General features: G+C 46.6%; 1 protein-coding gene across 2 annotated transcripts in view; it reads right to left on the reverse strand.

Annotated features, from left to right (window-relative positions):
• Positions 1-8089, reverse strand: part of LOC116949124 (LIM zinc-binding domain-containing Nebulette) — a 47923-nt gene extending 39834 nt beyond the window's left edge. The window contains exons 1-2 of one of the 2 annotated variants that reach the window (XM_032966349.2): positions 7205-8089; positions 3493-3627 (exon numbers count right to left, since the gene is read on the reverse strand). In XM_032966349.2, coding sequence (XP_032822240.2) covers positions 3493-3561 — 69 coding nt within the window. In that variant the 5' untranslated portion in view covers positions 3562-3627; positions 7205-8089. The remainder of the gene's footprint in view (positions 1-3492; positions 3628-7204) is intronic. The other variant, XM_032966350.2, reaches the window with a different exon arrangement.
• Positions 8090-12921: the final 4832 nt, after the last annotated feature.

Consider the following 12921-nt stretch of genomic DNA (forward strand, 5'->3'; position numbering starts at 1 on the left):
TGGTGTAACCAGGAGGTTCCTACCAGTATTATCGTGTCCTTGTCTATTCTCTCACGACCTTCTCTCCTCTGTCACTGTACTCGGTAGTCAAGAGCTGTCACTGAGTAGGATTGGGGGGGGGGGAGCTGTGTACACGTGGAAGAGATGGATGGATGGGGGGGGGCTCGAGACTGACACGGGGAGAGAGAGAATGGAAGAGACAGCGAGACACAAGAACGAGACGCAGAGAGACAAGCACAGACACTGAGAGACGTAAACAAGACACGGCCAGTGATAAACAAACACACACACACAAAGCACGACAGAGACACGGCGAAGGACACCGTGGCATGGAGGCACAGTGGCGCAAAGAGATACATACACACGGGGAAACAAAGAGGGCGACACAAGAACAGAAGGGACACGGAGGGACACGGAGTGAGACCAACACACGCGCGCATAGAAAGCACAGTTACAGGACCTTTTTGGCAGTACCAAAATAATGAACAAAAATTGTTTAAAATATCCCATAGATGTAACTGCTCAACCCGAGTTGTTAATACTGTACTTTGATACTTGCATTGCCTTGGGGTACTGTTTGCCTGTTGGCGTTCTCTGGCCTAACTAACTCTGGTGGTGAGGCATGGCCATAAAAAGGCTGGTGGAAGCCAATCAATTCCAAAGACAATGCATGCATCATGATCAGAGCATGATTGTTTGCATGTTTTGCCACAAGTTTGTGTGGTTAATGCAGACTTGATTGCCTTGCAACAAATGATCTATTTGGTGTTAGAACATCTTAAAACTTTTTTATACATGTGTCTAGATTGAAAACGAATTTCTTTAAAACTGTTTTTGGTGTTTCGTTTGTTGCCCTTCCCGCGCACCTCCGATTGGCACGGTCGGTCTACGTGCGGTGCGAGAAAGAAGTTCAACATACACACAGAAAGGCTAAAGCCTATAATAATTATAATGTTTTGCTTCAACAGAAAGCGGAGTCTCCATGTTCTCGACCCTACAGCTCCCTCCCCCTCTCATGCTCCACTCCGACCCCACAGGAGCGACAGCCGTGACCGAGACAGCATCCATTGCCTCGCAGCGAACACAAAGACAACAAAAGACAAAGACTCCCCCCCTCCTCCTGCCCGGCATATAGCTTTCAAGCGACCGACTGAGTGCTGTTCGCGAGCACCTATTAAGGACAACACCTACACCCCGCCGCCCTCTCTTCTCCCCGGTTGTGATGTTTACGCACCGCACCGGGTACTCGTTCGAGAGGACGGAGTCGATCTCGGGGAGGTCCCCGGACACCGGGTTCGGGAATGTTCGCCACTGGTGGTGAGTGGTGAGCGGCGGTGCGCTAACCATTGCGCCACCGCTCCCCCGCAGAGAGAGGGGGGAGTGATGGCACATCCAGAGTTGGGGTTTGGGTGAGGCCACGTAGGTTAGGGTTCGTCCCAAAAGCCTTTGTCGTGAACCCTCCACCACCTGACGGGATTTTCACGTTGACAGGCAGTGGTAAGTTGTGTTATTATTTATACTGCACGTGCCCAATTACCAGGTGGTGGAGGGGTTAAATGACACGAATTTTGGACTAAAACAATGGTTGTGGCCTACACCCCCCCCCCCCCAAAATATCAACGCGCACGGATCACTACGCTTGAAGTTATCTGCGGCACATGTAGAGAGGGCTTTCTCGATCCACTGCTGGACGACACCACCCGCGTATTGGCACGACACACTCCGGGCAGCGGCAGCAGTTACACACAGTGCAGGTATCTTTGCAGGGTATTTTCGGACCTGCAAGAGCATGCGTTGGACTTCTTTCGCACCGTACGTAGCCAACCGTGCCGATCGGAGGCGCGTGTGTGCATTCAAGGCACATCATTCGGCGCGTGTCGCGTACGCGTCGTTCTTTGGCCGTTCACCAAGTGCAGTATGCAGCGCTGCATCGTCCCGGTGAATAATTTAGTGCGCAATTATAACTGTAATACTACCTCCGTGCACGCGTCGCTGAATAACCCCAAAAAAGTGCTTGTGGTGCAATGTACGGAGGAGACGGGTTGACTCGGCCTCCTCAAATGAGTGCCCGGCGGAGCGGTGCTGGCCACCCACTCCCTCGTGTGCCGAGTCGTCCTTCGTGGGTGCTACTCGCTAACAGCACTTGCCCCCAGTCTTGTCACAGGCTACACGGGGGGGGGGGGGGTGGGGGGGGGATCTTTATCTTTGGAGGAGACAGCACACCTACGGAATGGCAGTGTACTGACTTGCACACGCTATTCTGTAGGGGCCGTCCATAAATGACGTCACGCGATTTTGGGCGATTTTTGACCCCCCCCCTCTTCGTCACACGGCGTCACAAAAAGTCAGCCCCCCCCCTCAAATATGACGTCACAAAGCTCTGCCCCCCCCCACCAAAAAATATAAAAAACATGCTTCAAATCGCTTTAAACTAATGTCATTGTAGTGCGTATTTAATGTGGCGCTGCACTCTGATGTTGTAGGAGAAAACATTTATTAAAAAGTCTATTTAATTAAGTAGAACGTGTTGTCTATATTTATTTATAAAGTTGCGCATTTTGATGTGACGTCACATTTCTCAAACTCCCCGCACCCTCGTCACACATCGTCACAAATGTCTGACCCCTCCCCCCCCCCAGGTACGTGACGTCATTTATGGACGGCCCCTTAGATCGCGTAAATATAAATGTGTCGTTAAACCAACCACCACCCGACACAGTCAATGTAGTCAAGGTTTGCCACGTAAACAGCACGTGGCCAATTCGTCACTGGTACAGCACACCCGGTGTGTTGGGAGAGCAAATCCACAACATTCACAATCATGAGTACGACGTTTCGCCGGTAATTACAACTAGCTTCATCAGGCGGACAGCCAGAAAACCCTGTATTATTATATTATGGATGATATTGGTCGCGAAAGTCTACGTGTTAAAAAAAAAAGACTCCCCACTACTGTCTGCCCCTTGCCAGCATACACAACCACCGTCTTCGCCTGTTACACTCTGCCCCACCACCACACACATACCCTGGTGATCTTCTACCCTACACAAACCTCTCACCCAAACCCCTGAAACAACAATGCACCATATATAACACACACACACACCTGATAAAAGTACATCCCTTAGGTATCTCACTTACCCCAAGTGCCCTCCACCTGACAGAGAGCCGATAACCCCAGTGCGTGCCCCCTCCACCTGACGAACCTACCTTATGTTAGTTATACAGTACTTCCACGTGCCTTCACATCCCAACTAACAAATCCTAACTTTGATGCCCCCCATCCCTCCGAGACACAGTTTAACCTACGAGTGAGTCCCACCGACCTGATAAAGCTTTCACCCTCGATGCCGCCGCAGTTAGCACGACCCCATGTGTGTGACCTCTGCTACACCACCACCACCAACCAAATCGATAAAGCTCTTCGCTGGCTTTATCAGCTGGTGCCCTGCACCACCTCCCCCCAATCCACTTCGAGGTCCCATCTCTCACCTTGTCCAAGCAGCTGAGCTTCTCGATGGGGTAGACCGTCTTGTTGCAGCGGGCACACGGAGGGTTCATGGTCGACGCTTTGTTGGGGGTTGCGAGCAACAACAGCAGCAGCAGGAGCAACAACACTCCGTAGATCTGCGTGCAGAGAGAGAGAGAGAGGTTAGAGCGATAAATCTTTTGTTAAATCTTTCATTTAAAAATGGGGGGGGGGGGGGGTTACATAAAGCAAAGTGTTAAAAAAATCGAAATGATGAACGAAGCAAAGTGCCGACTACACCGAGCATCGTCTTGTCGTCTACAGCTGGGCTACACCACTACAGGCGTGCTGCGTGCGTGTCAAACAGCCCTGGTGTGTGTGTGTGGATCGCTATGGCCGCGTGTGGTGTGTGTGTTTGTTGTGTGTGTGGTGTGTTGTGTGTGTGGTGTGTGTGTTGTGTGTGTGGTGTGTGTTGTGTGTGGTGTGTGTGTTGTGTGTATTGCTATGGCCGCGTGTGTTGTGTTATTGTTGTGTGTGTGGTGTGTGTTGAGTGTGTGGTGTGTGTTGAGTGTGTGTGTTGTGTGTGTGTTGTGTGGTTTGTGTGTTGTGTGTGTTGTGTGTGTGTTGTGTGGTGTTGTGTGTGTTGTGTGTGGTGTGTGTGGTGTGTGTGGATCGCTATGGCCGCGTGTGGTGTGTGTGTTTGTTGTGTGTGTGGTGTGTGGTGTTGTGTGGTGTTGTGTGTGTGTGTGTTGTGTGTGGTGTGTGTTGTGTGTGTTGTGTGTGTTGTGTGTATTGCTATGGCCGCGTGTGTTGTGTTATTGTTGTGTGTGTGGTGTGTGGTGTGTGTTGAGTGTGTGTGTTGTGTGTGTGTTGTGTGGTTTGTGTGTTGTGTGTGTTGTGTGTGTTGTGCGTGTGCTGTGTGTGTGTTTGTTGTGTGTGGTGTGTGTTGTGTGTATTGCTATGGCCGCGTGTGGTGTGTGTGTTGTGTGTGGTGTGTGTGTTGTGTGGTGTGTGTGTTGTGTGTGTGGTGTGTGTTGTGTGGTGTGTGTTGTGTGTGGTGTGTGTTGTGTGTGTGTGGTGTGTGTGTTGTGTGTATTGCTATGGCCGCGTGTGTTGTGTTATTGTTGTGTGTGGTGTGTGTTGTGTGTTGAGTGTGTGTGTTGTATGTGTGTTGTGTGGTGTGTGTTGTGTGTGTGGTGTGTATGTTGTGTGTGTGGTGTGTGTATTGTGTGTGTGTGGTGTGTGTTGTGTGTGTGTTGTGTGTGTGGTGTGTGTGTGTGTGGTGTGTGTGTTGTGTTTTTTGCGTGTGTATAGTGTGTGTGGTGTGTGTGTGGTGTGTGTATTGTGTGTGTGGTGTGTGTATAGTGTGTGTGTTGTGTGTGTAGTGTGTGTGTGGTGTGTGTGTGTGTTGTGTGTGTGTTGTGTGTGTTGTGTGTGTGTGGTGTGTGTTGTGTGTGTGTGTATTGTGTGTGTGGTGTGTGTATAGTGTGTGTGTGGTGTGTATAGTGTGTGTTGTGTGTGTATAGTGTGTGTTGTGTGTGTAGAGTGTGTGTGGTGGTGTGTGTTGTGTGTGTATAGTGTGTGTTGTGTGTGTGTGTTGTGTGTGTTGTGTGTGTATTGTGTGTGTGGTGTGTGTATAGTGTGTGTGTGTGTTGTGTGTGTATAGTGTGTGGTGTGTGTGTGTGTTGTGTGTGTTGTGTGTGTATAGTGTGTGTGTGTTGTGTGTGTAGTGTGTGTGTGGTGTGGTGTGTGTGTTGTGTGTGTAGTGTGTGTGTGGTGTGTGTATAGTGTGTGTTGTGTGTGTATAGTGTGTGTGGTGTGTGTATAGTGTGTGTGTAGTGTGTGTGTAGTGTGTGTGTGGTGTGTGTGTGTTGTGTGTGTGTATTGTGTGTGTGGTGTGTGTATAGTGTGTGTGTGGTGTGTGTGTAGTGTGTGTGTTGTGTGTGTATAGTGTGTATAGTGTGTGTGTGTTGTGTGTGGTGTGTGTATAGTGTGTGTGTGGTGTGTGTGGTGTGTGTGTGTGTTGTGTGTGTAGTGTGTGTGTGGTGTGTGTGTGTGTTGTGTGTGTAGTGTGTGTGTATTGTGTGTATATAGTGTGTGTATAGTGTGTGTGGTGTGTGTAGTGTGTGTGGTGTGTGTGTGTTGTGTGTATAGTGTGTGTGTTGTGTGTATATAGTGTGTGTATTGTGTGTGTGTAGTGTGTGTGTGTTGTGTGTGTAGTGTGTGTGTATTGTGTGTGTGTGTTGTGTGTATTGTGTGTGTAGTGTGTGTGTTGTGTGTATATAGTGTGTGTGTAGTGTGTGTGTGTAGTGTGTGTGTGTAGTGTGTGTGTAGTGTGTGTGTTGTGTGTGTGTGTGTTGTGTGTGTGTGTGTTGTGTGTATATAGTGTGTATATAGTGTGTGTGTAGTGTGTGTGTTGTGTGTGTGTGTTGTGTGTGTGTGTTGTGTGTATATAGTGTGTGTATTGTGTGTGTAGTGTGTGTGTGTGTTGTGTGTGTGTCGCTCTAGGCGAGTGCTGCGTGTGCCAAAGCGTGGCCCGTGTCGTGAGGTTGTCGATGTTGTACATAACTCGAGTTAAACAGTACGTGTCGTATAACATGTACACACGTGTGTGTGTACAACTACCGCATTATATAACATGTACACACGTGTGTGTGTGTACAACTACCGCATTATATAACATGTACACGTGTGTGTGTGTACAACTACAGCCTTATATAACATGTACATGTGTGTGTATAACTACAGCCCTATATAACATGTACACGTGTGTGTGTACAACTATAGCCTTATATAACATGTACACGTGTGTGTGTATAACTACAGCCCTATATAACATGTACACGTGTGTGTGTATAACTACAGCCCTATATAACATGTACACGTGTGTGTGTACAACTACAGCCCTATATAACATGTACACGTGTGTGTGTACAACTACAGCCGTATACAACATGTACATGTGTGTGTGTACAACTACAGCCCTATATAACATGTACACGTGTGTGTGTACAACTACAGCCCTATATAACATGTACACGTGTGTGTGTGTGTACAACTACAGCCCTATATAACATGTACACTTGTGTGTGTGTCGATGATTGTGTGTCTATGATTGTGTGTCTATGATTGTGTGTCCATGATTGTGTGTGCATCTATGATTGTGTGTGTCTATGATTATGTGTCTATGATTGTGTGTGTCTATGATTGTGTGTCCATGATTGTGTATATGATTGTGTATATGATTGTGTGTCTATGATTGTGTGTCTGTTTATGATTGTGTCTATGAGTGTGTCTATGATTGTTTGTCTATGATTGTGTGTGTCTATGATTGTGTGTGTCCATGATTGTGTCCATGATTGTGTGTCTATGATTGTGTGTGTGTCTATGATTGTGTCTGTATGATTGTGTGTGTCTATGATTGTGTGTGTCTATGATTGTGTGTCTATGATTGTGTTTGTGTCTATGATTGTGTTTGTCCATGATTGTGTGCCCATGATTGTGTGTCTATGATTGTGTGTGTGTCTATGATTGTGTCTGTCTGATGGTGTTTGTGTCTATGATTGTGTGTCCATGATTGTGTGTCAATGATTGTGTGTCCATGATTGTGTCTATGATTGTGTGTGTCTATGATTGTGTGTGTCTGATTGTGTTTGTGTCTATGAGTGCGTGTCCATGATTGTGTGTGTCCATGATTGTGTGTGTGTCTATGATTGTGTGTGGTGAACGCCTTACCCCTTTTTCCCGAGAAGATCCCGGTTCGTCCTCCGACTGTAGCTCGCTGTAACGTTGGAAGCGTGTGGACGTGTGTGTTGATCGTCTCTGTGTGTGTGTTGATCGTGTGTGTTGATCGTCTCTCTGTGTGTGTTGATCGTCTCTCTCTCTGTTTCTAATTGCAGACACTCAAAAAGTCTCTCTCTCTGTGTGTTGCTCGTCTCTCGGCACTGTCTCTCTTATTGTAGATACTCAAAAAGTATCTCTGTGTGTTGATCGTCTCGCTCTCTCTCTGTATCTTCTTGTAGACACTCAAAAAGTATCTCTCTCTCTGCGTGTGTGTCTCTGATTGTAGACACTCAAAAAGTCTCTCCTCTCACCCCCGTGTGTCTCTGTCTCTGCTGTGTGGGGCCCGTGCAACGGAGATCGGCGCAGGAAGTGGCGACACCTCCGACTCCACCCGCTCGGGCGTGGAGGAGGAGGAGTGGATGATGATGGCTCCGAGTGCACATAGCCTGGCACCGGGGCACGCGTCGCGACAACTTCGCGGCGGCTGGACTTAATAACGTGCCGCTGCCACTGCTGCTGCTGCAATTGTTCAATCCGTCAGCTTTGTGGAGGGGGGGGAGGTTTAGTTTTGTTTATGACCGCGATAAGTTGCGTGCGTCATCTCACGGCGGTGGTAGTGTTGGCCTTCTCAAGGCGTGAATCTCCACTGCTGCCGTGCTGTTGTTGTTGTTTGATGATGGTGATGTTGTTGTTGTGTGGCCAATGTAGTAGCAATGCACCGCACCGTCTCCTCTCTCCAGCCCTGTTGTTGTTGTTATTCTCAGGCCGCCATTAGTCAATCTCACGCCCTCCTTTGGCCAAACGCTCGCATTGACCCAAACCGCTCGATGCTGAACCGGTGTGAATTGAAGGGAAGGGCATTTTTATACTGGTAGGAACGAAGTTGTAAACTGAGTGTACCAGCCTGCAATAGATTAATGTGTCCGTACGTCCGTCCCCTTTCAAAAGCCCCATACTACCGTATACCGGGAAACAATTCCTCATTTTAAAATGCAATTGTTGTCATTTTCGGCCCAGCCCTTAACGATTTTATGATACATTGCTCCAAAATGAGCAGATTTCAGTCAATAAGGATTTGACCATTCCATTCCTCTACAGAGGTTAATTTGTCCGAAGAACCCTCAACGATTTTGAGGGCAAAAAGGTGGGAAGACGCTCTCAATTTGCACAATTTTACGTAACAATGTCATTAAATTGCGCAAAATTCCAATGTTCCTACCAGTCCACCCTGCAGGGACCTGTTATTTAAAAAAAAACATGTTCTGGAAGGGATAGAGAAGGGGGGGGTGGCTGAAATGTATCTAAGACTTCTGATTCTAAGTGTCCCGAAACCAACAATATGAGATGTTGCCCCCAGCCCCAAAAAATTATTATGGTGCGGTTGCACTCATTGGCCGCAGTCTGCCGAAACCTCTGGTTTGTTTTCATTCTCGTGCTGAGTTTGTGAAAATACAATCACCATCAGTGAACCAAGTGATTTGCCACCCGTCGAGTGGTCAGTGTGGGTGCGGTATGATCAAATCAGTCTTCCATGACCGCCAAAGCAGTGCTAGCATGCCTCCATTCGGCAGAGGATTGTCAAAGGGTAGCAAAATAATATCTCACGTTAAATGGCAAGTTAGTGACCGGCTTAAACGACCATTGTTTACACAATGGGTAAACAACCCTATGTATGAGTAGTATATACAGTACTTCACGTGTGTATAAGTGCTCCAACACGAACCAATGCTACGTTCAATATACCACATTGATAATGGTGGACATCATATGGGAAGTCATGCAGAGATGGTCAAAACCAAAGATAATAATAATGTTAATCCCATTGAAGGCCTCTCCACGCCGTGTCGATCATGGAGTTATTTGACCATACTTCACCACGCTGGTCAATGCGGGTTGGTGAAAGGAAAGTGGAGTGCCCTAGATTTTTGTTCTGATGTCAAATTGCCACTGGGAGCTGGTCTTTAACGGCCATTCAAATCTTTCCCAACGTGAGCATTTTCTGAGGTTGAACGCTGCATGAAATCTCCTTGCCTTATAAGTCTTGCAGAAATGCGGTATTCAATCACAAACTCCATGCATACTACAGGAGATACATTTTTAAAATTTCATCTTGCGAACGCTTATGCACTGTTTAACATTGTAGTTGTACAATATATTGCACTAATTAAGTCGAGCAGTGACAGGCATTACATGTTTGTAAATTCCAGGAAATTCCATTTGCTGGAATGTACAACTACAGTATTTCCTTCAATGCTAGCTGTATAGCTGATGTGTGAATGTGCGTGCATGCCTTGCCAATACTGTACCCCTTTGTGGGGAAACGTAAATTCAGAATTCATTGGTAATAATCACGATAAAATATAATCATTTCCAGCCCTCTGTCAATTCACTTTTGGTTGAAGTCCTCCCCACACCGTAGCACTCATTGGGGGAGGGTTGTGAACATACTTCACCACAATGATCACACAGTACTGCAGTAATACCCAAATGTACGCCATCCCCCTTTTACGGTGTTTCGCAAATACGCCGTCACTTTATTAACGCCGCTACCCGATATGCGTCGCCTCAACCCACACTTACGTCGCTGACAGCATTGCCCGTCCTCTCTCGTATCCGTCGCCTCCACGTACATTGCTTTGAATTTGATATTCGTCGTGTCACCTTTCAGGAACACATGCCCGACGTAAACCGGGGTATTACTGCAATCGAGGAGTACGCTGCTGTATTGTACGTATGCCATGTTGTCATAGGTGGCTGTGCGGTAGCGGGCAGCAGAGGGCAGAATAGCAAAAATTGCATTGTACTACAATTCTATGCTCCAACATTTATGTTGCACACTTTTACGAACCCCGGTCCGATTCTATTTAAACCATGACCCATTTGTACATAATTACACCAGTAACGGACTATTATCATTCCCCATAATCAATCCACCGCTTGATTACCATAATGTAGTCATTTAGAACATTGTTTACACTTAAAATGCTGTCATTTTGGCCAAATTGATATGTTTAAGACATTAGCCATGACGTGTCATAATTTTCTGTTCTTTGAGATTTAAACCATTTTACTTTATTTTAAACGAAGGGTTGAGGCAATATTGGTTGAACTTCTCCACCTTATCTTGTTTCATGTGCAAATGTTTGTTTCTTTAGGTGCGTTACAGCTCGCTCTCTTCCAGCAAGCAAGGCCTTATAACATAAACTCTTAACCTTCGTCCAATGGGAGGCGGTTCATTCTCTACTATTGTCCCTCCTTCCAGCCATCTGTACTGCAAATCCAGCTTCTCCTCTGGCTGTTACTGACTCATTATGAAGTGTCTTCAACCACACACGTTACTTTAAACATATATAACTCCCTTTTTGAAAGTCTCTGTAAAGTCCCAGTCTGCGTTGTTTAGTATCTGGAGATGTGGTTGGATTTAGACACCACTGCATTTATATGTGAATCGTTGTTATTTGTATTGCAAATAAATCGTGTTTTTATGGCCTTTCGTGAATGCTTTGAATAACATCGGTTGACCTAGAACGGGTTATTTTGTTCAGAGAAAATGACAATAGTGTATCATAATCCATGCCAATTTTAGCAAAGAATGAATGAGCTCCCAGTATCAGGAATCCAAACTATTACAACAACAAAAAGGCGATTCTTTAAACAAGTCTCAAAACGATACAGTTATATCCAGGGCTTAACTTTTGCTTGCTATTTATGGGTCGGCGATCTGAAATATATATACGTTGTGCCTGGAACACCACATCGAGTGTACCTCTCGCTATGGCTGTGGCTAATAGTCACATCCTTAGGGTGCTGCCGTGGCAAGATGTTATCTCCGTCGCCTGTTATGCAGGATGGTCGCGGGTTCGATCCTGACCCTAACGGCTGTATATTTGGAGTTTGCATGTTCTCCTTCATTGAGCTACCATTTGTGTTCAGATCGCTTCTGAAAACGAGCTATATAGCTCAGTGGGCCTTAACTCGTAAAATAAAAAAAATACCTTTGCTGAGTTTTACCCCAACTTACCACTGACCCAGTAAATATTCTGTGAGAATCTAAGCCCTGCTTATGTATTTTAAATATTCAAGGCAAGGAACTTATTTTTAAGATAAAATGATGTGATACATAACACAATAATAATATAATCGTTGTGAATATAAGTAGCAATACATTATGTTGCCCAGGTGGGGCCAACATTTGAAAGTTTGAGGCTATTCACTGAGAGCAGGGCTAGTGGTTGTGTGGGGCATTACGGAGGGAGGGGCTGCCAACAAGCCACGTGTCACGGTTGAGTCTGCCAGAAATGCCATAGCCTTAAGCCAGTCCCAGTATGACTTTCGTGCGCGTCCCTGCTTTGCTCCTCTAACGGCAATCACAGGGAGAATAAAATGGTCCGGCCGCCAGGCGGCGCTGTCAACAGTGAGAGCACCGAGTGTGGAGTGAGGGTCACTGATAAGGTTACTATAAATCTAGCCGGGTTGTGGCTTTTACCACATTATCCTCGGCTGCCCACAACATAGCCTCCTCACATTTGGTTCAAGAAAAACAGACTCAAATGTGACCTTCCTGCTTTGCTTCACTCTGGCTGCTTGTTAGAGTGTCCACGATAACTATGAAGTGTACATCACAAACAGAACATCACACGTGTTGTAGTTTATGTGTGTGGCCGACTGCATAACAACCCCTCGGTATTCACGATTGTGGTGTATATCTCTCTAATGGCGTTTTCCCACATCGTGGTACTTGGAACGAAACGTCAAACATCATGGCGAACAATACGTGATACAACGCGCACACACACCAGGAGCCATTACTGCCCAAAATTATGCCGAAAATGCGAAGGAAAAAGGGAACAAAGATGAAAAGTTCCAATAGGATCACGGAGAGATGCATGCATGGAAGCACATTGAGAGACAGATGAGCATTATACAAATCTAAATTGAAAATTCATTTCTTTGAAACTGCTTTTTGTGTATAGTTTGTTGCCCTTCTCCAGCACCTCCGATTAGCACGGTTGGCTAGGTACGGTGCGAAAGAAGTTCAGCATACATTACATATATATAAATTCTAAAACATAAGCAGGTTAATGGCATAATTTAAAGTGTTAAGAAAAGTGGGCTTGGGCAGGACATATCGTAAAAGGGATAATGGCCGATGGTTGAAACTAATGACAGAGTGGCAGTCGAGGGAGGGAACACATCCAGGAGGATTTGGAGCAATGAAGTCGACTTGTTTGAAGGTGCTCGGATTTTAGAAAGGTGGGATCATGAGTTATGGAGGTGGCTTTCATTCAGCAGTGGATTGACTATGGCTGCTGCTGATGATGGAAACGTGCCAGGCTCTGGCCATGATTCACACTAACTGGGGCATGACAAACGCGTGCTGTTTAAAAACTCACAATGATAACACCCAAAACCGCTACAGCAGCCATGAAACTATTTTAGGGAGTGGCCTTTGATGAGGTGGCAGGGGGTGGAGGGGGCAGGAGGGTGGAGGGGGCAGAAGGGTGGAGGGGGCAGGAGAGTGGAGGAGGCAGGAGGGTGGAGGGAGCAGCAGGGTGGAGGGGGCAGCAGGGTGGAGGGAGCAGCAGGGTGGAGGGAGCAGCAGGGTGGAGGGGGCAGGAGAGTGGAGGGGGCTGTGGCTGAAAGAGCAATTTTCATAAATCAAAAATCGC

Source organism: Petromyzon marinus, chromosome 2 (assembly GCF_048934315.1).
Source record: "Petromyzon marinus isolate PM22_M1 ecotype Great Lakes invasive population chromosome 2, UKy_Petmar_22M1.pri1.0, whole genome shotgun sequence".
Classification (NCBI taxonomy): Eukaryota; Metazoa; Chordata; class Hyperoartia; order Petromyzontiformes; family Petromyzontidae; genus Petromyzon; species Petromyzon marinus.